The 25,227-nt window shown below is 52.2% G+C and overlaps 13 protein-coding genes across 13 annotated transcripts; 5 read left to right on the top strand and 8 right to left on the bottom strand.

Annotated features, from left to right (window-relative positions):
• Window positions 1-2,157: 2,157 nt before the first annotated feature.
• Window positions 2,158-3,539, top strand: CKM354_001272000 (uncharacterized protein; the record flags this gene model as incomplete). The annotated part of the gene is made up of 2 exons (XM_044808245.1): window positions 2,158-2,555; window positions 2,606-3,539. The coding sequence occupies 2 exons, from the start codon at window positions 2,158-2,160 to the stop codon at window positions 3,537-3,539; spliced, it is 1,332 nt and encodes a 443-aa protein (XP_044664180.1).
• Window positions 3,540-4,301: 762 nt separating this feature from the next.
• On the top strand, window positions 4,302-5,546 carry CKM354_001271900 (ubiquinol--cytochrome-c reductase catalytic subunit CYT1; the record flags this gene model as incomplete). Its single annotated transcript, XM_044808244.1, has 4 exons — window positions 4,302-4,376; window positions 4,502-4,662; window positions 4,734-5,396; window positions 5,453-5,546. The coding sequence occupies 4 exons, from the start codon at window positions 4,302-4,304 to the stop codon at window positions 5,544-5,546; spliced, it is 993 nt and encodes a 330-aa protein (XP_044664179.1).
• Window positions 5,547-5,792: 246 nt separating this feature from the next.
• CKM354_001271800 (uncharacterized protein) lies at window positions 5,793-6,944 on the bottom strand (the record flags this gene model as incomplete). Its single annotated transcript, XM_044808243.1, has 2 exons — window positions 5,793-6,023; window positions 6,324-6,944. 2 exons carry the CDS (start codon window positions 6,942-6,944, stop codon window positions 5,793-5,795), a joined length of 852 nt encoding a protein of 283 aa, XP_044664178.1.
• Window positions 6,945-7,507: 563 nt separating this feature from the next.
• Window positions 7,508-8,890, bottom strand: CKM354_001271700 (uncharacterized protein; the record flags this gene model as incomplete). Its single annotated transcript, XM_044808242.1, has 2 exons — window positions 7,508-8,790; window positions 8,842-8,890. The coding sequence occupies 2 exons, from the start codon at window positions 8,888-8,890 to the stop codon at window positions 7,508-7,510; spliced, it is 1,332 nt and encodes a 443-aa protein (XP_044664177.1).
• A 718-nt stretch (window positions 8,891-9,608) lies between these two features.
• Window positions 9,609-11,198, top strand: CKM354_001271600 (uncharacterized protein; the record flags this gene model as incomplete). Its single annotated transcript, XM_044808241.1, has 2 exons — window positions 9,609-10,947; window positions 10,999-11,198. The coding sequence occupies 2 exons, from the start codon at window positions 9,609-9,611 to the stop codon at window positions 11,196-11,198; spliced, it is 1,539 nt and encodes a 512-aa protein (XP_044664176.1).
• A 169-nt stretch (window positions 11,199-11,367) lies between these two features.
• Window positions 11,368-12,255, bottom strand: CKM354_001271500 (uncharacterized protein; the record flags this gene model as incomplete). The annotated part of the gene is made up of 1 exon (XM_044808240.1): window positions 11,368-12,255. The coding sequence occupies one exon, from the start codon at window positions 12,253-12,255 to the stop codon at window positions 11,368-11,370; it is 888 nt and encodes a 295-aa protein (XP_044664175.1).
• Window positions 12,256-13,155: 900 nt separating this feature from the next.
• CKM354_001271400 (uncharacterized protein) lies at window positions 13,156-14,661 on the top strand (the record flags this gene model as incomplete). Its single annotated transcript, XM_044808239.1, has 1 exon — window positions 13,156-14,661. The coding sequence occupies one exon, from the start codon at window positions 13,156-13,158 to the stop codon at window positions 14,659-14,661; it is 1,506 nt and encodes a 501-aa protein (XP_044664174.1).
• A 510-nt stretch (window positions 14,662-15,171) lies between these two features.
• Window positions 15,172-15,639, bottom strand: CKM354_001271300 (uncharacterized protein; the record flags this gene model as incomplete). The annotated part of the gene is made up of 1 exon (XM_044808238.1): window positions 15,172-15,639. One exon carries the CDS (start codon window positions 15,637-15,639, stop codon window positions 15,172-15,174), a length of 468 nt encoding a protein of 155 aa, XP_044664173.1.
• A 276-nt stretch (window positions 15,640-15,915) lies between these two features.
• CKM354_001271200 (uncharacterized protein) lies at window positions 15,916-16,317 on the bottom strand (the record flags this gene model as incomplete). The annotated part of the gene is made up of 1 exon (XM_044808237.1): window positions 15,916-16,317. The coding sequence occupies one exon, from the start codon at window positions 16,315-16,317 to the stop codon at window positions 15,916-15,918; it is 402 nt and encodes a 133-aa protein (XP_044664172.1).
• Window positions 16,318-16,569: 252 nt separating this feature from the next.
• Window positions 16,570-16,956, bottom strand: CKM354_001271100 (uncharacterized protein; the record flags this gene model as incomplete). Its single annotated transcript, XM_044808236.1, has 1 exon — window positions 16,570-16,956. One exon carries the CDS (start codon window positions 16,954-16,956, stop codon window positions 16,570-16,572), a length of 387 nt encoding a protein of 128 aa, XP_044664171.1.
• A 140-nt stretch (window positions 16,957-17,096) lies between these two features.
• Window positions 17,097-18,509, bottom strand: CKM354_001271000 (uncharacterized protein; the record flags this gene model as incomplete). The annotated part of the gene is made up of 2 exons (XM_044808235.1): window positions 17,097-17,284; window positions 17,423-18,509. 2 exons carry the CDS (start codon window positions 18,507-18,509, stop codon window positions 17,097-17,099), a joined length of 1,275 nt encoding a protein of 424 aa, XP_044664170.1.
• A 600-nt stretch (window positions 18,510-19,109) lies between these two features.
• CKM354_001270900 (uncharacterized protein) lies at window positions 19,110-20,815 on the bottom strand (the record flags this gene model as incomplete). Its single annotated transcript, XM_044808234.1, has 2 exons — window positions 19,110-20,708; window positions 20,762-20,815. 2 exons carry the CDS (start codon window positions 20,813-20,815, stop codon window positions 19,110-19,112), a joined length of 1,653 nt encoding a protein of 550 aa, XP_044664169.1.
• A 1,217-nt stretch (window positions 20,816-22,032) lies between these two features.
• Window positions 22,033-23,809, top strand: CKM354_001270800 (uncharacterized protein; the record flags this gene model as incomplete). Its single annotated transcript, XM_044808233.1, has 2 exons — window positions 22,033-22,246; window positions 22,299-23,809. The coding sequence occupies 2 exons, from the start codon at window positions 22,033-22,035 to the stop codon at window positions 23,807-23,809; spliced, it is 1,725 nt and encodes a 574-aa protein (XP_044664168.1).
• Window positions 23,810-25,227: the final 1,418 nt, after the last annotated feature.

The raw sequence follows: 25,227 nt of genomic DNA, 5'->3' as shown, positions 1-25,227 counted from the left end.
AGCGTGGACCCTGGCCGTGAGGAAGGGCAGGTACGATGGGCGCAAGAAACACATCACGGTCGCCGAAAACTTCAATTATGATTATAACCTGCGCGAACTCCACCAGAGAGCTCCAGTAATTGGCCACAAAGCAGCCCTTGTGCTACTATAGAGTCTTTGGAATTCTTCTTCGATATATCCGTTCATCTTCTGTAGATCAATGTTCCCCATTGCATCGCCTGCCGGGCATGGCATCTGCATGATGAGCATATCAGAATGGTACGGATCTAAACAGATCTCTGGTAAAGACCACAGCAATCGTGAGACCTGAATTTGTTGTAGTCAGTGCCGCCCTCATGCAGTCGCCGCGCTAGCGCAAACCCTAATTATAATATCAGCAGACACATTGCATTGAGCAAGCAATAAGACTCTCCCACGAGCTCGCCTCGAGAATCACAGTAAGAATGCCAGTCAACCACTGCGATCCTGTCTGCTGTAAAGCCATGCATGAATCTGCATATTTTTGGATTGGAAGCCTAGGCAAGGCCACACCCTTCCCAGGCCGAGCCGTTTCATCTGACAAAATCCCATGGTCAATGGGATAAGGGCCCTGTTAGCGAGAATAGTCTTCAACCTTGCGACTGATCAGTCTAAAATCTCAGCGACGAGAGCTTTCCATCCGGTCACATTATTCCGGCATCGCGACCGCAAGATGACGGGAATGAGGTAGAAGCTCTCCTCTAGTACGAGATCTGCAGCCTCCTGATGCAAGTCGTCATTGATGTACTGCAAGCCATCAGCGACTCTCTCGATGTTGGAGGTGATGATGCGCCGCTCGGCAGGGTTCAAGCCTGTCATTCGTCAGCGAAAACTGGCGACAAAGATGGTAGAGTGCCTCGTACTGGTCATTCTCTCACTTAGACCATCATGGCACAGAGCCGACCCGTTGAGCAATTCCACTTGGCAGACCCGGCGCACTAAAGAACTGACGCTATCCTTGCTGACCCGATATGCCTCGATGGCCATTGCTAGCTTTTATTCAGACAGCTGATCCCGTCGAAGACTCTTGAAGGTTTCTGAAAGTATTGCTGCACATCGTTCATCCACTTGTGCCTCATTCTTTAGCACAAAATTCAGATATTCTCGGGACTGGAGCAGCTCCGCCATTTCGGGGCCCATGAGTGCTTCTCGATACTTCAACGGGTGACAGGCGTTGATTGGTCGTTCGATGACTCTGCGCACCCCCGGCTCATCGCAGGCGCCCACGAAAGGGTCGAACCTCGATATATGTGCAATAAGCAAGCGAGCGTTTGGGGGTCTCTCTGCAACGCCAAAGAGAAAATGATCCCACATCTTGAGGTCAGTACCCACGAAACTAGCAATCCCTTCTTCAATGGTGCGGCGCGGCTTTTCTGGAAGCTTGTCAGTGAGTCGAACGTGGAACAAGAACGGGCACTTACCCATCATGTCAAGCATGATACTCACGAGAAGCTTCGAGCCAAAAGATGGACCATCAAGATGCTGTCCCCCACACGCGTCGTGATGAGCCTGCGGATGTCTCGCATGCGCTGCATCAACTCCTGTCCCTGGGTTCGCCCGCGGTGGTTGCAGCGGCCACCAGCTCCTCGAGGAACACTGCGCATCGATCTTGTTCACAATGGCCGTATTTCCGTCGTGTTCCAGATGCTTCTCCTGGTTGGCGCGCCTGCGATGGCGACAAACTGTTGCTGACCATTGTACGTCCACCTGCTGTGACAGGGAAGGCTGAGTTCCTTGCAGTGAAGAGGTTGCAAATGCTCCCGCTGAGCAGTGCTCGCTGGTGCCTCCAGCAATATGGTTGTCTGCGTGCAGATGTGTTGCGAAATGGGCACCGCTAGCAGCACATAAAATGAAGGCGAATGGTCCCGCTGAGCAGTGCTCGCTGGTACCGCCAGGAATAGTGTTGTCTGTTTCGGAAGAAGCACGACTTTCACCACTGCGCATGTGAAAACGCGCTAGCGCAAACCCTAGTCATAAAATCAGCCGGCACGTTGAGCAAGCAAACAAAACCCTTCCCACCTTCATCGCAGGTTCGTCTTTCGAACAACAACCTTTCCGACCGTACCAGCGCGCGCCGGTCACCGGGCACAAAGCAGCCTCTTTTCAGGTAGCACCAGAGCCCTCTGGTTATCGGCCACAATGGACTACCAATACGAAGATGTGTACGTTGGCGAGCCACTGGACACTGCTCGGGCTACGAACAACGTCATCACTCAGCCCGATTGTACACTCCAAAAGAAGCTCCACGATCAACGGAGAACCAGCGAGCCGCAGCAGGCACTCAACTGGAGACGCAAGAAGTCCAAGTCACAACAGGGTACAGCGTCAGATCCCCTCCGTGAGACGCGAATCTTGAGGTTGGTGAAGAGGCTCGCACGCGAAAATCGAGCACTCCAAACCGAGGTGGAGAGGTTCGCACACGAGAATCAAGCACTCCGGGCCGATGTGAATGAGCGAGGTGAGACCATCGAGATGCTGCAGGAAGGTCTCAAGAGGCTATCTGGTGAAGCTGTGGCACTTGTCCAGAATGGTGGACTGTAAGTGACTCTCCATCTTCGGATATCCCTGACTGACGGACCTTACACAGAGCCCACGGGCGTGGCAGTCTGGTGCGAGACCAGCCAAGTGTTGCACGCTCGGTTTCTGAAAGTCCAGTGAGTGCTCCCCACTTGGATAACGCCGAGCAGAGCGAGGTTTCTCCGGACATCAGTCATAATGGACACCCAATATGCCATCGTGAGCATGGAGAGCCTGATGTGAAGCAAGAGCTGGATGAGGGTGGAGACGCCATCGATGCCGGACGCTTGAATGATCATGATCGTTACGATCAGGAACACCATGAGTATGGATCCGCCACTGAGCAGGAGTTCGAGGGTTTCGAGGACGGTTGCCAGAACGAAGAGCTGCACCGGCACTGTGAAGATGCTCAGCGTGGAGACTCCGACTGGCAGACCGAGCATGAAGGGAGTGTTGACGTGGACGAGGAACGAGACACCGAGGATGGCCCATCTCACCAGGTGCAAGAGAGGCTCAACTACAATATTGACGACATCGGTATCGTTGTGGAGGAAGAGGATAACGACTTCGCTCTCGTCACTGGAATACTGCCGGAGGCACTGGAGCCGATCCTTGAAGAGCTCTTCAACGAGACCTTTCCAGCAGAGATGGAGGTCCGCAAGGAGAAAGACTCTCGCCGACTGCTCCCGAGGAAAAAGGCCTTCAGAAAGCACTGGAATGACCACGCCAAGAACACGTCAGCATGCGTCAAACAGTTCCTCAAGGCCAACAGAACGACGTATGCCATTGATGACAAGGCTTACATTGCTTGTCGCACGTGCTTCCGCGCACAGCTTCCTTGCATTCGGTGGAGTGCGGCAGCCAAGCAGTTTTATGTCTGCTTGCTACCGAAGGTGTCGCGTAGCGGCGGAGAGTTCGATGAGGCGTGGGACTACATTTATCCTGAGAAGAACATGAGTGCCGAGCTGGAGGACGAGCATGGCGTTCTCTGGACCGGCAAATGAACTGAAGGTGTCTTCATGTTTTGTTGCAAGATTTGCTGAAGGTCGATTGCTCACAGAATCTGCTTCTGATTAGCTGAAGCGTTGGCCGCTACTTAGTGTGACCCGACTTAAGATTGCATCGTAACGGCCCAAGAGGAGCAATCAGGTTCATGGACATGGCCGTATATCCAGCGAAGACTCAGTGCGTGAAGTCAGGATACTGGGGCTTTGTCCGTTAGCTGAAGCTTTCGGTGCTTCTTAGACTAGCCAGGCTCAAGATCGAGCGGTATAGAGATTTCAGAAACACACTCAAATTTTGACATTACGTTGAGGTGCTCATTGATGGTCGTGAATAACGTGAAATAGCATATGGATTGGGTCCCACTTGGTCCAGTTGATTGTGCCGTGTGCATTTCACTCGAAGGCTCCGGCAAGAGTCGAAATCTTTGAAGCCAGAGTGGATGGTCAAACAGCGTACGGGTGATAGGTGAGAGAGCGACCTATGTAGATCGCCGCAGTCTGGCCCATCACGCAGCTGTCGAAAGTGGTGAAGTCAGCGAAGTGCAGCTTGCCCAGGATGCGCTTGCCTGTTTGGACGACCAGCCAATCAGAGACCAGAAGATTCTGGGCTGACACGGAAACCTCCGAATCTCGACAAGTTTGGGAGCTTCGTCGAAGAAGAACCACCACAGCGGCAACAACGACGCCTCCGCCTCCGCCCTCCATCTCGACTCCGCCATCGTGTAGAGCGTCTCAAGCGCTGAGGCCTTCACTCGATCCACCATGCTGAGCCGGACTGCCGCACGCGCGACTCGCGCGCTCGGCAATGGCAAGACGACTGCCACCAAGACTGCCACGGTATGTTGAATCCGCACCACGTCTTTAGCGACCTCGAGTGGCCGCTCCCGCGCATACAGCATGATGGCCGAGAACAGCGGCGATGCACTCAGTACATATGAGTACTAACGGAGCCTCCTTCACAGCGCAATGCCTCCTCGCAAAGCTCTTCCGAATCGGCCGGCTCCCAGTTCTGGACCAACAATGCCCTCCTCGCATCCTCGAGCGCCCTCGCCGCCACATCTGTAGCCTGGTACTACTATCAATATGGCCGCTCCGCGCACGCCATGACTCCGGCTGAAGAAGGGTGGGTAGCAGCAGGTCCAGGAACATAGCGTTGAGGCTGTGGAAGTAGGGACACGCGCTGATGAGAAACAGACTCCACGCCACACAGTACCCATGGGAGCACGAGAAGCTGATCAAGACCTTCGACCACGCTGCTCTCCGCCGTGGTTTCCAGGTCTACCGCGAAGTGTGCGCCTCGTGCCACTCCCTGAGCCGTATTCCATACCGAACACTCGTCGGCAATATCATGACTGTCGATGAGGCCAAGGCAATGGCTGAGGAGAACGAGTACGACAGCGAGCCAAACGATGAGGGCGAGATCGAGAAGCGCCCTGGAAAATTGTCCGACTACATTCCATCCCCATACAAGAACGATGAGGCTGGCCGTGCTGCGAACAATGGTGCTCTGCCCCCGGATCTCAGCTTGATCGTCAAGGGACGACACGGCGGCTGCAACTACATCTTCTCTCTTCTTACCGGATACCCTGAAGAGCCACCGGCCGGTGCTGTTGTGCAGGCTGGCTTGAACTTCAACCCGTACTTCCCCGGTACCGGTATTGCCATGGCTCGTGTCCTCTACGATGGCCTCGTCGAGTACGAGGATGGCACTCCTGCCACTACTTCTCAAATGGCCAAGGATGTCGTCGAATTCCTGAACTGGGCTGCTGAGCCTGAGATGGACGAGCGCAAGCGCATGGGCTGGAAGGTCATGGCCATTGGATCTGTGCTTTTCGCCATGAGCGTGTGGGTCAAGAGGTACGTGATGGAAAGGCTGGACGTTAGAGACCTATACGCTGACAATGAACCCCCAGATACAAGTGGTCCACGATCAAGACCCGCAAGATCGCTTATACACCACCCCCAGCCAATGCACCAAAGCAACCCGGTTCAGTTTTCCGACGATAGATGTATTTCGGCAAGGGGACAGCTACTTGGGAGACAGGTGGGTGGAGATTGGCATGTACAGATGTTTTCTAGCGTGGTTTCCCCGTGTAACAAGAGTTCAAACCCAAAATACACCCGCGTCTATCATCGGCTACTAAAACAGAAACTTGTACGACACTGATGTATGCAGTTTTTACATTGGAATATTCTGAGCATTTTCGCATCAATATCATTATCATTACAATCTGCTCTCATATTGGCCCGGGCTCACGCCTTTGTGATGATCAATTCTCCATGCATTACGCCGAAGCAGCCGTCTTCTGCCTCGATGAACTTTTCGCACTCGTCTGCCATATCGTCTAGTTGCTCGGCAGTCCAGCCTAGCTTCTTTTCGAGAATCTCTTTCCGCATTCCACCTTCTCGAAGCCGGTAGGCGAAGGTGCTCATCCATACTTGTCGTTCGTCACGGGTGCTGTAGCACCATGTTCCCATTGAAGCCTGGTTGTTTCTGGTTAGTAGTGCGAGCTGGGGAGGTTGTGGGCAAACGATGAAGATGCAGTGAATGGGGAAATGCAGACAAAGCGAAGTCAACATGAATGGGTACCCGCAGTTTGCAAAGACACGAGATAGACGAATAGTTGGTGCAGCGCGAAGACTGGCGAGCGAGATGGTGAAGCATATCCCAAAAAGAGGTGCAATCATACGCAGGAAATTGAAATATGAAGAAGTACCAGCAGGGGAAATCACATCACGCAATCTCAAAATCACAGGAGAAACAAAATCAAACACTTCACTCACCTTTACATCCTCCCTCTTCACCCCAGCCTTCAAAGCCAGACTCACCAACCTCGGTCCCATATCAACACTCCCTCCACTCGCCTCAAAAGTCTTCATAATCGCCTTATGAATATCTTTCATCCCCTCCGTCTCGGGATAAAAACACCACATCCTCATATCACATTCCCGTAAAGCCACGATCCCGCCGGGTTTACAGACCCTCAACATCTCCTTTACCGCAGGCAGCGGCTCACTCAAATGACACAAAATCTGCTGAGCGTGCACAAGATCAAATTCGTTGTCTGGAAATGGGAGTTCGAAGATAGAAGCGACTTGGGTCGACATATTGTTGATTCCGACATTTTTGGCGTGAGTTGCGGCTTGGTTTACGACATCTGGGGAGAGGTCTGTGGCGATGATGTGGCCTTGGGGGAAGTAGGAGGCTAAGGAGGCGGAGATTGTGCCTGGGCCGCAGCCGCAGTCGAGGGCTTTGAGTTTGGGAATTTCTTGGACTTTTTGCTGGAGGGTGGGGAGGAGGTAGGCGCAGGAGTTTTCGGCGGTTCGCCAGGTGTGGTTTTGGATGTGGGTGGGTTTGTGGCCGGGGATGTATTTATTCTGGATGGGTCGTTGAGAGGTTGTCATTTTGGTTGGGTCTTCGTAGATCGTGGTGATTGGATTGCTATTGAAGTTGAATGAAGTGATGTTCAAACGTGCAACTTCTGAGACTCTTTTATGTGGAGTGCTTGTAGCTTGCTGCAGGTCGATCTTGCTGCATTCGTTGGTGCTGAGTGCACACTCTGAAATGACTCAAACACTGGGATACTCAGAATTAGAACTGATTTAGCCTGTGAGTGGTCGTCTTCACTGCATGCCATTCGAAAGAGGCAATGAACGCGTGTGAAGTGACGATGCAGTCCAGCACTCCTTCTATATTTAGATTGCACTCTTGCACTGCTATATAGTTGGCCGATATCGGTCGATGGGGCAGGAGAAGGTATACCTAGGTAGTGAAGCGTCCTCACCACGTTGCACGGCCATGCTGCAGGAGATGTGAACATTGCGTGCCAACGTCGGGTTCGGATAAGTCGAGATGATGAAGATCCTCAGGAATGGCTGATGTGCAGTGAGTCTGGTGGTCCTGAACTTCAGGACGCTGCAATGCTCAACCAGCTGATTATGGAGATTTTCGATAGCTAGATATGCCATTACACGCGTGCGTATATGCTGTCAAACTCCTCTTCTGCGATCTTCATCACATCCTGTCCATATATATTCTTCTGCACGTCCGCATCCGCCCACTTGTCAGGCACAGGGCCCTTTCCAGATTTCAACGCGGCGAACTGCTTGTCTCGCTGTTCCTTTGCTGCTCCGTCTCCCAGATGCAGCGCTCGTCCACTTGCAGCCGCAAGCTCGACAAGCTGATACGCCCGCTCTCTTCGTACTTCCTCGTAGACCTTCAGTGCTTTGTTGATTGCTTGCGGTGTCACCTCAGGCAATTTCGACAGAACAACAGACAGGACCGCGCCATCCTCAATTGCTTGCGCTGCTCCTTGAGCCAGATGCGGTAGTGTCGGGTGGCATGCATCTCCAATCAATGCAGTTTGGTCCTGTATCCACGTTGGGAGTGGCTCGTGTACTCTCAGCTTCCACTCGCAAACTTCTCCGTCCGGTACCATATCCAGCATGCGCTTCACTTTCGGGCAAAAGTCGTCAAACACCCTCATCATTTCAGGTTTGCTGCCCTTTGTCGTGTATGTCGCGCTCGGCGCAGCAGCAAAATTCGTGTCCGGCTGTACAGTGCTGAGGTTATAGATCTGGTTACCGGACACAGGGTATGCAATAATATGTCGTTTCTCTCCGATCCATCTTGTAACGGCCTCCGAGTCAATCAGTTCCAGCAACTCGGGATCGTCTTTCATTTGCTCTCGGGTGAGCATGATACGGTAAGCAGCTTGTCCAGTGTCAATGATCTTGGCGTCGATTTTGTTTAATCGGAGCATCTGATCTCTGACCACTGATTTTACTCCATCTGCTGCCAATAGCACGTCACATTCCACTTCGAACGGCTGTCCATCTCTCGGAGTTGCTAAAAATGAAGGTCTCGGACCCCAGGCTTTGATCTCACTGGCTTGCGTTCGGAAGTGGAACTTGATCGTGGACTCCTTCTTGCAGCCTTCGTACATCGATCCTGCTAGCGACGAGCGGTGACCGACCATGTGAGGGTACTTGTATGTGTCGCGAACGTATTTGAGGTCAACATGTCCAAGTTCGCTGTCTGTTGAGCCTTGTCTTATGCTGGTCTCCTTGAGGTCTACGGCTTCCTTTTCGATGTCGGCCCAGACGCCTAGTCGGTCCAAGATTCGTGCCATGTTCGGTGCAAGCTGAATGCCAGCTCCCACGAATCCGAGGTTTGAAGCTGTTTCGTAGACATCGATGTTTTTGAAGCCTTTCTTTGCGCATGCTAGTGCTGTGGCAAGGCCGCCCATTCCTGGTATGCTGTCAGCTCGGGGATACCAACTCCAGGTTGACGAGCTCGTACCTGCACCGAGGATCACTATGTGCGTGTCGAGCACGTCTATTGGCGCCATTTTGACTGTATATGGTCGCTGTATGTTGTATGTGGATAGTCAGCTGGATCAATGCAAAGTAGACGACTCAAAGAAACGGGTCGACATGGGGAAAGCTCTTATATGACTGCCGTGGTGTCGATTATTCGGCAGTCAGCTCGACCGCTTGAGAGTTAACCCGGCAATCGAATTCGGCGCACATGAGGCGAGAGCTACGCTGCTTTCTGACATGGTCGAATCGAGCCGGGAGGTTTTCCAATGGCAACTAGTTACGAATTGGCCTGCTGGATGGGCGACATGTCAGCTCCGACAGCGCTCGGCCGACGGCGAAGCGTGCTTCGGTCTTTGAAGTGTCCTCACGGCTGCCCCACCAGATGGGCGAGCTGCGTGGAAGCTACGCGTCGAGGATGAAATACTGCTGCGGTGTCGGGTGACCACCTTACTCTCTGTCGCCGACATCAACATGTTGATCTTATGTGAAAGTCTACGTGGAACAACAGCGTGCAGTGGCAGCCACGATGCACAAATCCACTTCTTCCAGCGCCTCCCGCTGATCGGATCGCAGCGGAAGCCGACTCCTTCCGACTCACGGCCGACGTCAGAGCAGCTCGTGCATAAACAGATCTACGGCGAGCGCGGAGGTGATGCAATGGGAAGGGCGCTTTTGTAATAATGACCACCGTCCTCGAAGGGATAGTCGAATACAGGTAGGTGACTGACAACAATTTCTTTGACAGCAATGCTGTGCGTTCAGCGGCGGGCATTGGCCAGTCTGACTTCACATACTCTCCGCTCTGGCACATTATCACTCAGCTCCAGGAAAGCTGCGCAAGCCCGCCATCTCTCGACACAACAGCTGGACGAGCAGCGCGATGGCCGAGAAAGAGTCGTAATCTTGGGCTCGGGATGGGGCGGCTTCACGCTGTCGAGAGCATTGGATCCTCGGAAATACCAGATCGTTCTGGTGTCACCGCGCTCATATTTCGTCTTCACGCCTCTACTGGCGGGCACCTCCGTGGGGACACTCGAATTCCGAACGACAATCGAACCGAATCGAGCTTTCCGAGCACGCAAGTATGGCGCCGGCTTCTTCCAAGCCTGGGCAGATCAGGTCGATTTCAAGAACAAGACATTGTCTTTAGAAGAGGCTGTTGAGGATTCGGTCGCCTCGAAGGCACTGACGGAAAGCCGCTATGAAACAATGTCGGAAAAGCAGAGAGATAAGGTGAAGGCTGTGGAGAAGAAGAAGGGAGAGGTGTTTGATCTTGCATACGATAAACTGGTCATCACGGTGGGATGCTACGCTCAGACATTCAACACTCCAGGCGTTAAAGAGAATGCATACTTCCTCAAGGATGTTGGAGATGCGAGAAGAATCCGAAACCATCTTTTGTCCTGCTTCGAGATGGCTGCGCTACCCACCGTGAGCGAAGAAATGAAGCGCGTCTATCTGAACTTTGCGGTGGTCGGCGGAGGACCTACTGGTATCGAGTGGAGTGCTGAGCTATACGACATGGTGCACGAGGACATGAAGCGATTATATCCAGAGCTCATCAAATATGTCAACATCACGGTCTACGATGTTGCGGACAAGGTGCTGAGCATGTTCGACGAAACACTTGGGAAATACGCCATGAAGACTTTCTCACGGCAAGGGATAAGCATCAAGACAAGTCATCACATCGAAGAACTACGGCGAGGGTTGCCAAAAGAGATGCAAGCCTCATCCGGAGTCAAAGATGGCTCATCGCTATACACGTTGAAGATCAAGGAGGAAGGCGAGATCCCTGTCGGGATGTGCGTTTGGTCGACAGGGCTGATGATGAATCCCTTCGTCGAGCACGGCCTGAAGGACAAAGTACAAAAGCACGAGCGCAACGGCGGCATAGTCACAAATGGCCGACTACAAGCCAAAGACCCCAGTGAACAACCAATCAAGGACGTCTACGCGTTGGGAGATTGTGCTATCCTCGAAGGCACAGCATATCCGGCTACAGCCCAGGTAGCCTCACAGAAGGCTAACTGGTTGGCAAAACGTCTGAATAAAGGCGACATCGAGTCGCAGGAGTTCACTTACAGTAAGCAACACATGTACGAATGAGGATGATGTGGGCTAACACTTGACGCAGAAAACTTAGGTGTAATGGCGTATCTGGGATCACAAAAAGCCATTCTGGAGGGCAACGGAGCGAACATCTCAGGCCGCATCGCCTGGCTCATTTGGCGAGGCGCGTATTTGACCAAAACTGTCAGCTGGCGGAACAAGATCTTGATTCCCATCTACTGGTCAATCAACTGGATCTTCGGACGCGACATCAGCAGATTCTAGACATATTCTACAGACCCCTAAAACACCACTCTGCTCCGCTTGCATGGGCATACGTTTCCCATTTCTTGATCCCGAACGTGGCGGGTTCTGATTCGATAAGATATCTATGCTATGCACCCCGACTACCAACCTCTATCTCTGGACGTTTTCGCAAACAAGATCACCATATTCAAGTCTGCCGAAACAAATGGATCCGCTCCGCCACTTTCGCCATTCTCTTGGCCAAGTGTGGCAAATACTGCCCCACCAAGTCCCAATCTGCAAACGGCATGTCCTGCTCCAGATATCTCTCGTACGTCTCTGCGAGTCCGGGACAAGTTGACCTCAAGCCGTCCAGCGCACCCTCGCACAGCTCTCGGCCCACCTCAAGAGAAGTCATGTCTCGACGACCATCGAGCTGGATAATGGCTTGTCCGAGCGATGTCACCAATTTGATGAACTTCTCGATGGAACCTACCTCGCCGTTCCAGGGGATCTGAGTGATGGCGCTGCCATAGATGATCATGGCGTCTTGCAAGAAGGCGTCGATCATTAGATATGCTTCAATGGAGGCTGATGCCTGCGGTGCTTGGCCGTTTTCTCGACCCGTACGTGCTCCCGGGAAGGCGCGGAATCGGATGATAGTATCTGAAGCTTCACTGCGCTCCGCTGCATCTGTTATGGAGTTGAGGAGGTAGAGTTTGAATGGTGGTCCACCACTCGGGCGGGGGATTTCCTTGATCGTCACAGGGAGTTCGAAAGGTCCTGGTCCGTTCTCTGCTGGATCTTCGTCTTCTTGGTCTTCGCCATCTTCGTCCTCGCTGACTTCATTGTCACTTTCTTCACTGGCACTATCTTCACTGTCACTCTCTTTGACGTAGTACACAGTAGGACAAGTGCAACATTTATTCGATCTCTCGAACCAGTGGAGTAGACAATCGCGGCAGTATACTACGCGACATCGACAGAACTGTGTTGTTGCAGGGTTAATTGGAGGTTCTTGCTGGCAAATCATACACTCTCGGACTGCTGTGTTTTGTGGCACGAAGCCAGCGAGGAGTTCGTCGCGTGATGGCATGTTTGTGGTGCTGTCTGTCTTGGTAAGGTCGTGTGTAGTCTTGGAGAGCGATGTGCTGTCGCCACTTGGAGGTCTTGTATCTTCGGGGAAAGGTTGCGGTGAGAGAGAACATTGTTGCTTGGAGTCCTTGCTGAGATACCCTGTGTGCAAGCTAAGTGAATAGGCACGGAGTGAATACCACATCGACGCGTGAAGATCCTACACTATTTCTTTAAGTCAGGTGCGTACCTTCTCCCATTCACTCTAGCAGTCGGTGGTGGTGACAGTAACGTGATTTCCTTGGACGGAGTCTGATTCCTCCTGCAAAGCGTGGGCAGCAAGTACCAACGTCACTACCTTGATGACACCGACGCGCGGCAGCCACAAGTCTGTCTTTGGGAGATGAATCTTAGACACTGAGGCGTCGAGCAACTCAGACAGGAGCTCTACTCCAAACCATGATCGCCCTCTTTGTTTCCTCCTGAATACATTGTTAGGACAGTCTTCTCACTCTCTCGTTCTTCGGTCGTTCACATTTACAAGATCTGTAATAACCAATGCGTTGGTATACACACTCCAATCTCTATACGCACGGATCAACAAGTCTTTTTGACGCTATACACTACGCGACATACATTGGACGGCACTTCTCACACGTTGGAGCACTCCACGTGCCTCTTCACTTCCTAGATTGAGTTACTTTTGCTCAAAGAGCTACAAGCACTGATACGACATGGACGTTGTCTGCTCGCTTCAAAGCCTTTGTCCACCGATATACTCGATGTATTGAAGAAGACAGCCAGGAAAGGGACAATGTCTTTATCTCTGCATCTCTCCCCTCGAGTATAAGAGTAGCACCAGATCGCGATCTCGATCCAGGTTTCTCTTCAAAACCAAATACAGAAAGAAACGAAGTACAAGATGCCGACGCAGACTGAGTTCCTCAACAATCCTGGCCTGGTGCCACAAAATATAGGGGCAGACTGTTCTATCTGTCACGACGAAGCAACAAACCCGGTAATGACTAGCAGCTGTGAGTGCCGCGTAGTGTACTGCCAGCAGTGCATCCTCGCGTGGTTTCAATATGGTAGAAAATGCCCGACTTGCAGACTTCAATACTATACAGACGACAGGAATGAGGTGTCTGGACCCCCAACCTTTGGAATCAACGCCACCGTCCGAAATTTCGCCTCAAATGGCGAAGGAGAGGAAGTAGTTTATCTGCTTGATCTCGACGAGATGGGAGACCTGGACACTCCAGAGAACGAGCAGGAGCAACTGCAACAGATCCATGACTTCCGTGGATTTGACGACGACTACAATCCCGAAAACGAGAGTTCGGCAAGAGAGGTCTGGGTCGACGGGTATCTCTTGATCGACTTCCTTTTAGCTGACGCAAACACTTTCCACGATGAGCAACTGGAAGGGGCCCTGGAAGGCTCAGAAGAAGCAGATGAGAACGACTTCGCCCTCCTGATTAGAGCGGTTGGCGAGGGTATCCTGGATCTCCACGAGCAGGACATGACATTCGAAGAATGCCATGAACAGCTCTTGCAAGAAGTGTTGGGTGACTTGAGACACGAATCACCCACATTCCAAGAGTTGCATCACCTCATTGAGGCACAAGGGGAGATGGTCGATCTCAATCCTCTGCAGAGATATTTGCTGTACATCGTCGAGCAGGTAGCAGAGGAGGCAGGGCGCGTCTTCAATTTCCTTGAACTCGACAGTGACGATGATGAGAACACCCAACAGGACCAGAACCAAGATGTAACTCCACAGTTGGAGGATGACTATCCACCACCCTATCACACCTTTGGTCTCCCGGTCAATGTCCGCGAAGTTGCAACGGACCATCTGCGGCAAAATCGACATATCTACCTCTTGAGATCCACCGACAGGGAACACCGACGGGACCGTGTAGCAGCTGGAAACGTCAGCGAGATTCGGGACTTTGATGAAGAGGATGACGAAGGTAAGGCCCACATGCCCTCCAATCCCACCGCCACGGGCGAGAGATTAGCCTTGTTGGACGCACCTCCCCTTATCGACGCACTCCTGGTCCATGCCAACACCTTCCTCAGAGAGCAGCCCGACCGGGCAGACGGAGAGATTCACGAGGGGATCCACGCCGTGGTGCAGTCTCTCGGAACGGCGATCATATCACTCAATAGGCGCAGCGCGATAACTCCCGATGAAGCACGCCATGAACTCATCGATCGTACCGTCAACGAGTTACGGTTTGTCTCTCCGACATTCGGTGAGATGTACCAGGCTCACCAGGAGCAAAGGCAGCTGGACAATCCTAATGTCGTGCAGCAGTACATGCTTGATCTTATCAAGCACATGGTCAGAGAGGCGGAACGCGTATACATGTACCACCAAAAAGACCTCGAGGAGTACGACTATTGGGAGACGTATCGTTAGGGCGAATAGTGGCCGCAAAACTTGATCCTTAGCTGATATAGATTCGAATGCTTACAGATGCATCAGCATGACTTCCAACATTGTTTCAACACTTATGCACCCTAGGCCTGCGAATAATTCGTCGTGTGAAATTGTTCCTGCATTGTCGTCTGTCTTGGCGGGAGCCCGTGAGAAAATCCCTATCACACCCGAGGAGAGATTGTGTTCACAACGGGTTTGTTGCCTTGTTCTTTGTTCAACTCCAAGAGAGCAGACTCGAGCGTGGATGTTGGAGATGGGTAAAGCTTATATGGGATGCATGTGAAAGATGCTTTGTTCTGTAGTAAGTATTGACACGGAAAGTTAGGGAAGAATGTGCTGTTACAATAAATCCTCGCTCAAATGGCTGCATACTGAAGGTAATAAGGCTGCAACGATTTCTAAAGGCAAACAGAGACATCTAGTATGTTGCTTCCAAGGTGTCTAGGACGCACCCACATCGATTGTCTTTCTCGTCACCTCATGGTTGTGCTAAATGTTCCCTCTCGATCTTACTTCCCATTGTGACCAGAAGCGCGACTGCGATTCCAACTCAAATACACGGTTGTACCACCTCGAGAACACATTGTGGCGTATCCACCGATAGAAGGGACGGGGTGGCTCTTCCTCGCTGGAAGAATTGCCCTCATCTTCGTCTCCAAGCTCTTCAGTACCATCGTCCAAGCGAATGTATCCGTCGCCATAGTCCTGGTCTTGACCGTCTTCGTTCTCGCTGTCTTCACATTCACTGTCAAAGAGAAAAACTGTGCATGTTGTGCACTTGCCGCTACCTGATCGGAACCATTCCATAATACACTCGCGGCAGTAGGTGACGCGACACTCGCAGCCGCTTGTGGTAACGGGTTCGACAGCGGGCGTCTCATGGCAGATCATGCACTGCGACTCACTGTCTTGCGGCACCAGGCCGGGGTTAGCAAGAAATTCGTCCCGCGTTGGCATGGTGCGTTCTCTTAGTAGGATTGGGATTGACAGAAGCAGGGCCCGCAGATGGGAATGTGTTTTGAACTTATAGAATGCATACCCTTGAGTAAGAAGATGCATAGACAAAGGCATTGTTCATTCCTCTTTGTGCAAGGACAATAGAAAACGTGAATGTTGGATCAGTGCATGAGAGTCTTGTGAGACAAAGTGATTCGATCTGGCAGAAGCAGTATGGAGAGCCACTATGGAACTTGGTCCTATGGCGTACTTGAGATTTTCAACATTCTATTGTACTTAAACAACGTACCTCATTCTCGGATTTCTTCTAAATCGTGGCTGTGATGACGTCTGCGTAAGGGCAATGATTATGCAGTAAAGGTCCATCAGCATCATCAACGCGTTCCAGAGTGCCAGGAGAAGTTTCCAAAACGTCAGCTCGTTCCAGAGTGCCTGGAGAAATTTCCAAAACGTCAGCTCATTCTCATCTGCGATTTCGTAGGACCGGAAGTCGCAAGTTGGACATTTATTCGAAGATCCGAACCATAGTAGAATGCACTCGCGGCAGTAGACAACGCGGCAGCCGCACGGGCTTGTGGTTACAGGTTCGCTAGCAGTTTCATAGCAGATCATGCAGTCGTGTTCTCCGTCTTGTGGCACCAGGCCAGGGCTTGCGAGGAATTGGTCTCGTGTTGGCATGGTGAGGCTGCTTTTCTGTGTTGGTAGGTTTGATGAAGCAGAAGCTGGGATTCGGGTGGCAGTTCGCTGAAGATCTTATAGATCGCATGCCTCGTGGAGGCAGCTGTAGAGACAAAGGCATTGTTGGCTTGCAATCTTTGTCCAACATTAGTAGAGCGCAGATAATGTAAATGTTGCTCGTTGTTGTAGATGTTAGTGTCCACTAGAAGGTGGCCGACAAAGCCGTTTGGCAAGCCTCGGGTCGTGTTGGCATCACTGCCACGAGATGATGGACAGGAAAAGGAGGACGGAGAACAGAATCAGGAGCTGGAGGGCGTTGCATGTGGATTGGGCCTCGACATCGAAGAGGTAGCTCTCGCGATATTCCCCGTTCTCGTCTTCATGTTCGTTGTAGATGTAATCCTCCCCCTCATCGTAGTCGGGTTTCAAGTAGTAGCATCTCGTCGCACAAGTCGCGCACTTATTGCTCGACTTGAACCATGCCACAATACACTCTCGGCAGTATAGCACACGACACTCACAAGAGCTCGTTGTAACAGGGTTGATCAATTCTTCGTGACAGATCATGCAGTCTCTGTTCACAGTATGCTGTTGTGGCACTAGGCCTGGGTTTGAGAGGAATTCGTCTTGGGTTTGCATGCTGAACTCTGATTCTTGGGTGTTTCCGGGGACCTTTGATATTGATGGGAGGATCTGCATCGAGATGGCAGTCAAGAGCAACTCCTATGCTCGAGGCGGGGTTGCAGAGTCAAAGCCATCGTCTCATCACTGGCCGTCGTTCACTTAAATACGCGGCGTAGAACGGACACCACGTGAATGTCGTGTATGCCCGTGGTCAGCTCACGAGGGAAGACGCCCGAGGCCAGAGATCTCTGGGGTAATTCTTCATGGCGGCAGATATGTGACGAAGCGTTGTATGAGCCAAAATCCATTTGTAAGTAGAGACTCGTAAGCCGCATTGCATCACCTTGCACGCCGAGTTGCATTCGCGCGAGAGACCATCCTCACGTCCTGTAATATTGTCAAAGAGGGAAAGGGGCAGGATAGATAAAGCTTCATTATTGTCTTCGAAATAGAAAGGTGGTCTGGTTCATCTAAAGCTTACTCCTTGTGTCACCCAAGTATCCCTGCTGTGCCTTCAGTATATCAACACACTCGGACACCATTTCCTCCAAGATCTCCTTCGCAGGCTGAATCTTTTGAATAGCACCAGCAACCTGGCCCATCAAATGTGGAATATCAATCTTGTCTTGCTGATCGTCTGGCAAGTTCTCCATATCGTGCGCAAGAGGCACGATTCCTTGATCGCACAGCCTCTTGACCTCCTCAGGCCTATCGACTTCCCATGACTTGATGTAGTCATTCATTCGCACTCGAAGAGGTCGGCCAGAAACGACGAGTGTTCGGAGAGTGTCCTCAAACTGTGCTGTGACGACTGCCTCCTTGTGCTGCTGACTGCATCCTGCTTCCTCGCTGGCGACGAATCTTGTGCCGACCCACGCGCCGACTGCTCCGTATGACAGACTTGCAGCCAGTGATCGGCCGTTGTAGATGCCACCTGCGGCGACGACCATCGCTGGCTTGCCGGTCAATGGGCTCTTGTACTGCCTCGCCACATCCACGACACTGGGGATGAGGATACTCGTGGCGATGTCTCCTGTGTGGCCTCCTCCTTCTCCTCCCTGTGCGCATACAATGTCGACGCCGGCTTTGAGGGCCTTGTGTGCATGCTTTGGGTGTCCAACCATGTTCATCACCAGAATGTTTGCCTCATGTAGTCGCTTGATCACATGTGCAGGAGGAACACCAACAGCACTGACGAACAGACTGGCTCCCTCGTCAATAACGACAGAGATGAGCTCGTCCAACTGTCCGTGTGTGTAATCGTGGTTCGTCTTTCGTGCTGAGCCACCGACTTGTGGGAGTGCGAGATCCACGCCGAATGGGAGCTTCTTGTCGTTCAGATTGGCCTTGATCTCGTGGATGATCTCTCGCATGGCCTTTGGTGTATATCCCAGGCCTCCAATAACACCCAGACCTCCTGCATTGGACACAGCAGCTGCCAGGGGACCAGACGATGTTCGAGCCATTCCGGCTAAGATGACAGGATATTCGATGCCGAGCAGTTCGCATAGTGGTGTCTTGAGGACGGGGCGAGGCTTGCCGCCTGAGGTCGATGCGGAAATATTCATGTTCGCTGTTGTATTGGAGTATCTCGAGGTGGTTTGTCGAAAGACAGAGCCAAGTGGCAATGGTGTTGTATAGAAGAATGCATCGCGACAACCGTCGGACGAGTCAAGTGCTCTTCCTTTCCTATTCGGCTGTGATAGCTCAAAGAACCGAGACCAGCAACTTTCCCCACAGCCGAGGCTCCGCTTGCAGCGTTAGCGTGTTTTCCCGGCAAGGTGATATTCTTGGCATATGCTGACTTCACGTGAAGAGTGGCGACTCGCAGTCAGAAAATCATCGTGAACTCACAACGGCGTCTGATGTCTCGCTTGCGTCCTTCGGAGCATGGTAGAACTGTTTCAAAGAGAACTTGCCTTATGCTGCGATCAATGTTAGCCGGCTGATTTCGATTCCGCCGGATTTGCAATGCAGGCATTCCGTTGCGGAAGACCTGGTTGAGTGTGCTCAGCGATTCTCAGACTACCGAGAAACTTAAAAAGCCCGAGTAATCGAATAGCGAAGGTAAGTCTGAATATGCTTGATGCATTGTAATCTCTATTTGAACACTGAGGTATAGATATCATAAAAATCGTAAAATCTGTACAAACATTTCCCGCCATTTCTTAGACCTTGACTTCGACGTACTCATCTGCAGGAAGCTTCTCATCCACAACAGCGGCCATGTGCTCATCAGTGTTGACGATGGTGCTCTTGAACTTCCTCGCAGAGACGCGCATCTCGAAGAGAACATCGAGTTCACCGTATGTGCGTCCCTTGGGTTCTGGGAGACGGAAGTAAGACCAGACGAGCATGATGGCTCCAGTGCCTGCCCAGAAGAAGGCAGAGAAAGGTCCCCAGTTCCATGCACCAGGGTTAAGTTGCCTTGTGGTGAGGATGTTATTGATGAGACCGCCGATCTGGTAGGCAGTACGGGCCAAGACCACAGTCTTTTGGCGAAGACGGGTGGAAGGCATCTCGGCGACCAAAGCGTAGCAGATTGGGCCGACGCTGCAGTTGTAGGTGAAGGTAAACAACAAAAGCATAGAGCCGATTGCCCATTGTGCTGCGCTGTTGGAATCGCTTGCAATGCCGCAAAATCCGATGATGAGCAGGAGTCCGAAGAGCAGAGCCTGGCCGACCACATACAGGCTACGACGTCCGAAGTGTGGCATCAAGAACCAGGCAACGAAAACTCCAATGGCACCGAGAGCGTATTGGCAGAGCGAAAGGGTGAAAGCATGGCTAACGTCGAGACCGGCCTGGCGATAGAAGTATGTCGAGTATCCCATGAATGTAGAACCGCAGACAGTCTGGACAAGCCAGACTCCGCATGCGATTTCAGTTCGGCGAAGGTTGGTACCCTTGAAACAGTCCAGGTATGAAGTGCCTGCGCTGACGGCCACCTCGAAGTCATTGGTCTGCTTAATCTGGGCTACTGTATGATCGGGATTGAAGTCCGGAGTGTTGCGTGAAGTGAGACGGATCAGGGAAGCCTTGGCCTCGTCGTATCGATCCTTGCGAACGAGCCACCATGGCGATTCTGGAGCAAAGTAGATGCCGATGATGAGGGGCACCGGCCAGACCCACTGCAGAGCGTAAGGAATGCGATATGCCCACTCGTCTGTGCGCTCTGCAACAGCTTTGAGGACTCCAGAACCGATGAATTGTCCAATGACCCAGCAAAGATTGACATATGTTGTCAGATAGGGGCGCAAGCCGGTAGGACAGACCTCACCGGCGTAGGTGGTAGTGAGTGTCTGAAAGACACCCCATGGCACTCCCATAAAGACCAGACCGACCAAGAGTTGTGGTAGGCTCTGGACGAAGAAAACGATGAAAATCAGAAGCGCGGTCAGGATGAGCGCGCCGATCATGGTCTTCCTGTATCCGTAGCGGTCGGCAAGGATACCATTGAGTCCGAGACCCAAGATCTCACCGACCAAGGCACCATTGGTGAGACCAGCTTGCCAAGCGGAGGTGATCTCCCAAGAACCGTCGGCAAGTTGTTCACCGAAGGCGCGCTGGAATTGAGGGACAGCGAGAAGACCGTTGATGAGAGTCTTGTCGAAGCCCTCCATAATGATGGCCGTGGAGAGGAGGACCGACCATGCTGCCGCCTTGGGGTAGAGTTTCAAGGATTCGATGAGACCTCTTGAGCGTTCGGCTTCGTTGGCCGCCGCTGCTTCAGCTTGGCCGCCGACGATTGACGCGGTGATGGAGACCTGAGTAGAATCATTAGATAATGTTTTTGCTACGAGTGACAGGAAGAACATACCCGTCGCTCAACATCGCCCTTCTGGTCCGCCATCTTCTCTGAGATGGTCGTCATTGTGTCCGATACCAGAGAGAGGTGTCGTAGTCTGGTAGGTTCGTCCAATGTAGGCTATACACTCAGTGCAGGCCCTGGTATTCTGCTCTGATACTAGCAGGCTCAAGTGAAGATGTGGAATTGATGATGCTGATGAAATTGTCTCTGAACTTGTCGTCTACTCCACCTTATATTCCGGGGTCATCTTAGTGCTGGAGACTCCAGATACCAGCGGTTTGGGCGTTCTCGGGGAAACTCTTCGTGAGTGGGGAGAGCAGGGCCGTTTCGGTCAACGCCACATCGACTGATGAGTCTACAAGCGAGAAGGCTTGGTAGCGCCGCACGAGATGTCCATGCGTGCCATCGCCCAAACACAAAGTTCCGCTTGTCGTTTGGGTGCCCAGAGAGGGAAACGGGAGAGAGGCGAGAGGTGTGCCGCAGATTCGCAGAATTGGGTTTGACGTCGTTGGGTGGCGTTTCTTGGTGGCCGTCACTGGTCAGTCGTATGTGCGGGGTCCGATCTTGGGATATGCTCTGCTGTGTCTGCGCTGTTTTATGTATCCGCGTTCGTGATGAGAAACATAAGCTGACAATCCTTGTGTGGTATACGCGTTGCTCCGGCAGTGCAATTCGCGCGATCACTTCGGTCTCTGTTCTAGAAGTCCAGACCAGGCCAGGATTCTCCAGCGAATCTGAAGTATCCCCAGCTCACAGTGAAGCCAATGCAGCGTCCGCGGCACTCTACCAGCCCCACGTGAGACGTTCCCCAGAAAGCATGTTTACGGACCGCCAAAGTTCACGTTTCGGCCCTGTTCGTTGGCATGGTGTGAGATTGGGGAAGTCGGAGACAAGAGATGCTAGCGCGCGCCAAGAGTTGAGGAGTTGCGGAGGTACGACCAGGATCTGCGGCGAATATTACCCCAAATGATTAATTTCGCCGGTGAACAATCTCTCCTACCAGATCTGCTCTGAGGTCGGGCCGGCTGGTGCAGCTGCTTGCAGCTGTGTGAAGCTATCAACCATTCGCAGCGACATCGCGGGGACCAAGCACGAAGCTATAGGACGTGGCAGGATGACGAGCATCACATGTGCGGTACGTTGAGGGTTGGCAAGGGTATTCAGCGATGATCGTCGATAGGTAGGTACTGAAGGTGTTTCCTTCACGAGGTGGTACTACCTTTCCTCAGCTCACACAATCCCATTTTCCTCGTTCATTCTGCAAAAAAAGACAGCCCGTCATGCCAGGAAGATTGCTAGAAGGAGATGCTGATGCTTGGTGGAAAGAGGGAGTCGTCTACCAGATCTACCCTGCAAGCTACAATGACAGCAACAATGATGGCATGGGAGACCTTGAAGGTATTATCCAAAAGCTGGATTACATCAAGAGCCTTGGAGTGACTATAGTGTGGATCTGCCCGCACTTTGACTCCCCTCAGGTTGACATGGGATATGGTAAGTAGTTAGCTCGAGTATGCTGGGGCACTTGCTTACCTGTTCCACCTAGACATCAGCGATTACCAAGCGATCTATCCTCCATATGGCAACCTCGATGACTGCGAACGGCTCATTCAAGAGTGCCACAAGAGGGATCTGAAGATCATCTTTGACCTTGTGGTGAACCACACTTCGAGTGAGCATAAGTGGTTCAAAGAGTCTCGCTCATCCAAGACAAATTCGAAACGAGATTGGTACATTTGGAGGCCCGCCAAATATGACTCGCAAGGAAACCGCATTGCACCAAACAACTGGCGCGGGAATTTCAGTCAGCCAGCCTGGACGTGGGACGAAGAGACGCAAGAATACTATCTTCACTTGTTCGCAAGGGAGCAGCCTGATCTCAACTGGGAGAATCCCGATGTGAGGAAAGCCATCTGGGAGGACATCGTAGAGTTCTGGCTGAAAAGAGGCGTCAATGGCTTCCGCGTGGACACTGTGAACATGTACAGCAAAGGAGACATGAAGGATGCCCCAATCACTGATCCTGGTGCAGAGGCCCAACCCGCCGGTCTTCAGTATTGCAACGGGCCTCGTATGCATGAGTTTCTCTCCGAGATGAATGCTGTCATGAAGAAATACGGTGCCTTCACTGTCGGCGAATGTCCCAACACACCAGATACGGCGAAGGTGATCAAATACGTGTCGGCAGCAGAGAAACAGCTGGACATGGTGTTCCAATTCGATGTTGTGGACGTTTCTCGTGAATGCGGAGTCGACCCGAACGTGGAGCCCAGTTTCTCTCTTGCTCAGTTCAAGGAGGCGATAGCTAGAACCCAAGAGATCATGGAACATCCAGATGCGTGGACCACTGCGTTCTTGGAGAATCACGATCAGGCGCGATCCATCTCTCGTTTTGCATCCGATGCACCGGAATTCCGCGACGCCAGCGCCAAGATGCTTGCCCTGTTCCTCGTGACCCTCAGTGGCACACTCTACGTGTACCAAGGGCAAGAGCTTGGTCTTCGCAACGTCCCACTGTCCTGGCCGATTGAAGAGTATAAGGATCTGTCATCTCAGAATTGGTACGAGTACATCAAGCGTACCCATAATGGCGACGAGAAGACACTCGCAGGGACAAAGCGTGCTCTTCAGCGACTTGCAAGAGACCATGCCAGGGTTCCAATGCAGTGGGATTCATCCAAGAACGCAGGCTTCTCCCAAGCAGAGCCTTGGATGCGCGTAAATGATGACTACGAGTCGTACAATGTTGCTGCTCAAGAGAAGAATGCCAAATCGGTCCTGGCGTTCTGGAAGGACATGATTGCTCTTCGCAAAGAGCACAAGGAATTGTTTGTGTATGGCCAATTCAAGCTCTTGGATGCTGAGAATCCAAACACTTTCACCTTCTCGAAAACGTACGGAGGTAAAGAGGCGATTGTGGCTCTCAACTTCACCACGGAGGAGCAGGAGAGCGGCGTCGAAGCTGCTTATAGCTCAGCGAAACTGCTCCTGAGCTCCGGTGGAAGCATTGCTGGGCAGAAGCTGGCTCCTCTGGAGGGAAGAGTTTACGTAATCTAAGGCAATTTCATATGGGTGCTTGGCTTGACGATGGTCTTGGCACTGTCCGGAGGCCGGCAGACCTTGTGATGATTCTCTGCTATTCGAGCGTGTGCTGGAGCAGGTCGGAGCTGGCCAGGTGATAGATTAGAGCGGACTCGATCCGATTGCTGCAAAAGTCGTGAATCGTTCTTCTACCACACCCGTTGACGCGTCGGTACGCGCGTGTCGTTTCCTTGTCCCACCCTGGCCGCGTTCGGAAAGCTACAGGCAAGCAGTGAGATGCTGGAAACATTGTAAGTCGGCGCCACTCTCTTATTCCCCAAATTTACTTCGAGTGCAGAGCAGTGCGGTGTAACTCTTCCCTTTCCGCTGTCAAACACAGGGTCAGAGTCACAAGCAGCTCACAAGAAAGCACCGAGGCAATGTACTACCTGCTCAACACTGGACAGGCCTTGAAGCAACATGGCAAGCGCAAAAAGTTCCTGTGCTGTAACAGAGAGTAAGAGCCCCTCATGAAGGCCAGGTTGTCTTGGCTTGCTTGGCTTTGTTTTGTCCAACACCAGTAGCAACATAGGCATGACAGGCTGCGTCGTACGTGTGGCGCCTGTTCTCGCTATGTCGTAGCCATCTGGAGAACATATTGCGGACGATACTTGGCTCGAAGATGCTGCGGTTTCTACAGCATTGCCCAAAGTGTTGTGTGTGCCGCTACCAGCAATTCACCAAAACTTTCGTCGAGAATCGGCTGTGGCCCATTTGGAAGGCCGCCGTAAAGCAGAAACTTTACATCAAGTGGCACCTTCTTGGTAAGGAATGCGTGGATGCTCTCCGACTGTGGAGAGCGTGTCTACGTCCAGCGTCCGCGTCCGAGAAGACTCTCATTGCTGCCTCTCGAAGGTTGAGATCCTCGCTACCTTGCAATATCTTTTCGTGATGGAGGTAATTCGGCGAAGCAAAGAGGAATGCAAGATCGGCCAGGTTGTCTGCGATCGTTGGTAATACTTGCTTGTAAGAGCACGTGAAGCTTACCAGGCTCGACTGGGTATGTCCTTTTTAGTATAATTACCAAAGACGAGATGAGTCTCCACTGGAGTATAGGGAGTTTGTCGAGTGTTCGCTGAGCTGCGCACTGCCGGAGGGCGTGGGGAGTGTTCAGATGCAGGCCCGCGTCGATTGCGAATGTCATATTGTCGAAGACAAGATTGGATTGCGAACGATAAAGTACTGGTGTCCACGCGAGGAACGGGGGCATAGCCTGGCCGAACACCTGTTGGCCTTTTCTGCTTACTGGGTATTGAAGAATACCCCGACGAGCGAGGCGTGGAAGACCCGTTGAGAGCAGTGGAAGTTCCCGATCCATATCGGCGGTCATTCTCCTTTTCTCCCACTCGTCGAGAAGGGCGAGTGTAATTGCGTTCAATAGGGTCCGTCGGCCT

This window comes from Cercospora kikuchii (assembly GCF_019650295.1).
Source record: "Cercospora kikuchii DNA, contig_00009, whole genome shotgun sequence".
In the NCBI taxonomy this organism is placed as follows: Eukaryota; Fungi; Ascomycota; class Dothideomycetes; order Mycosphaerellales; family Mycosphaerellaceae; genus Cercospora; species Cercospora kikuchii.
The sequence above is the reverse complement of the archived record's forward strand: the minus strand, read 5'-3'. Positions and strand labels throughout refer to the sequence as shown.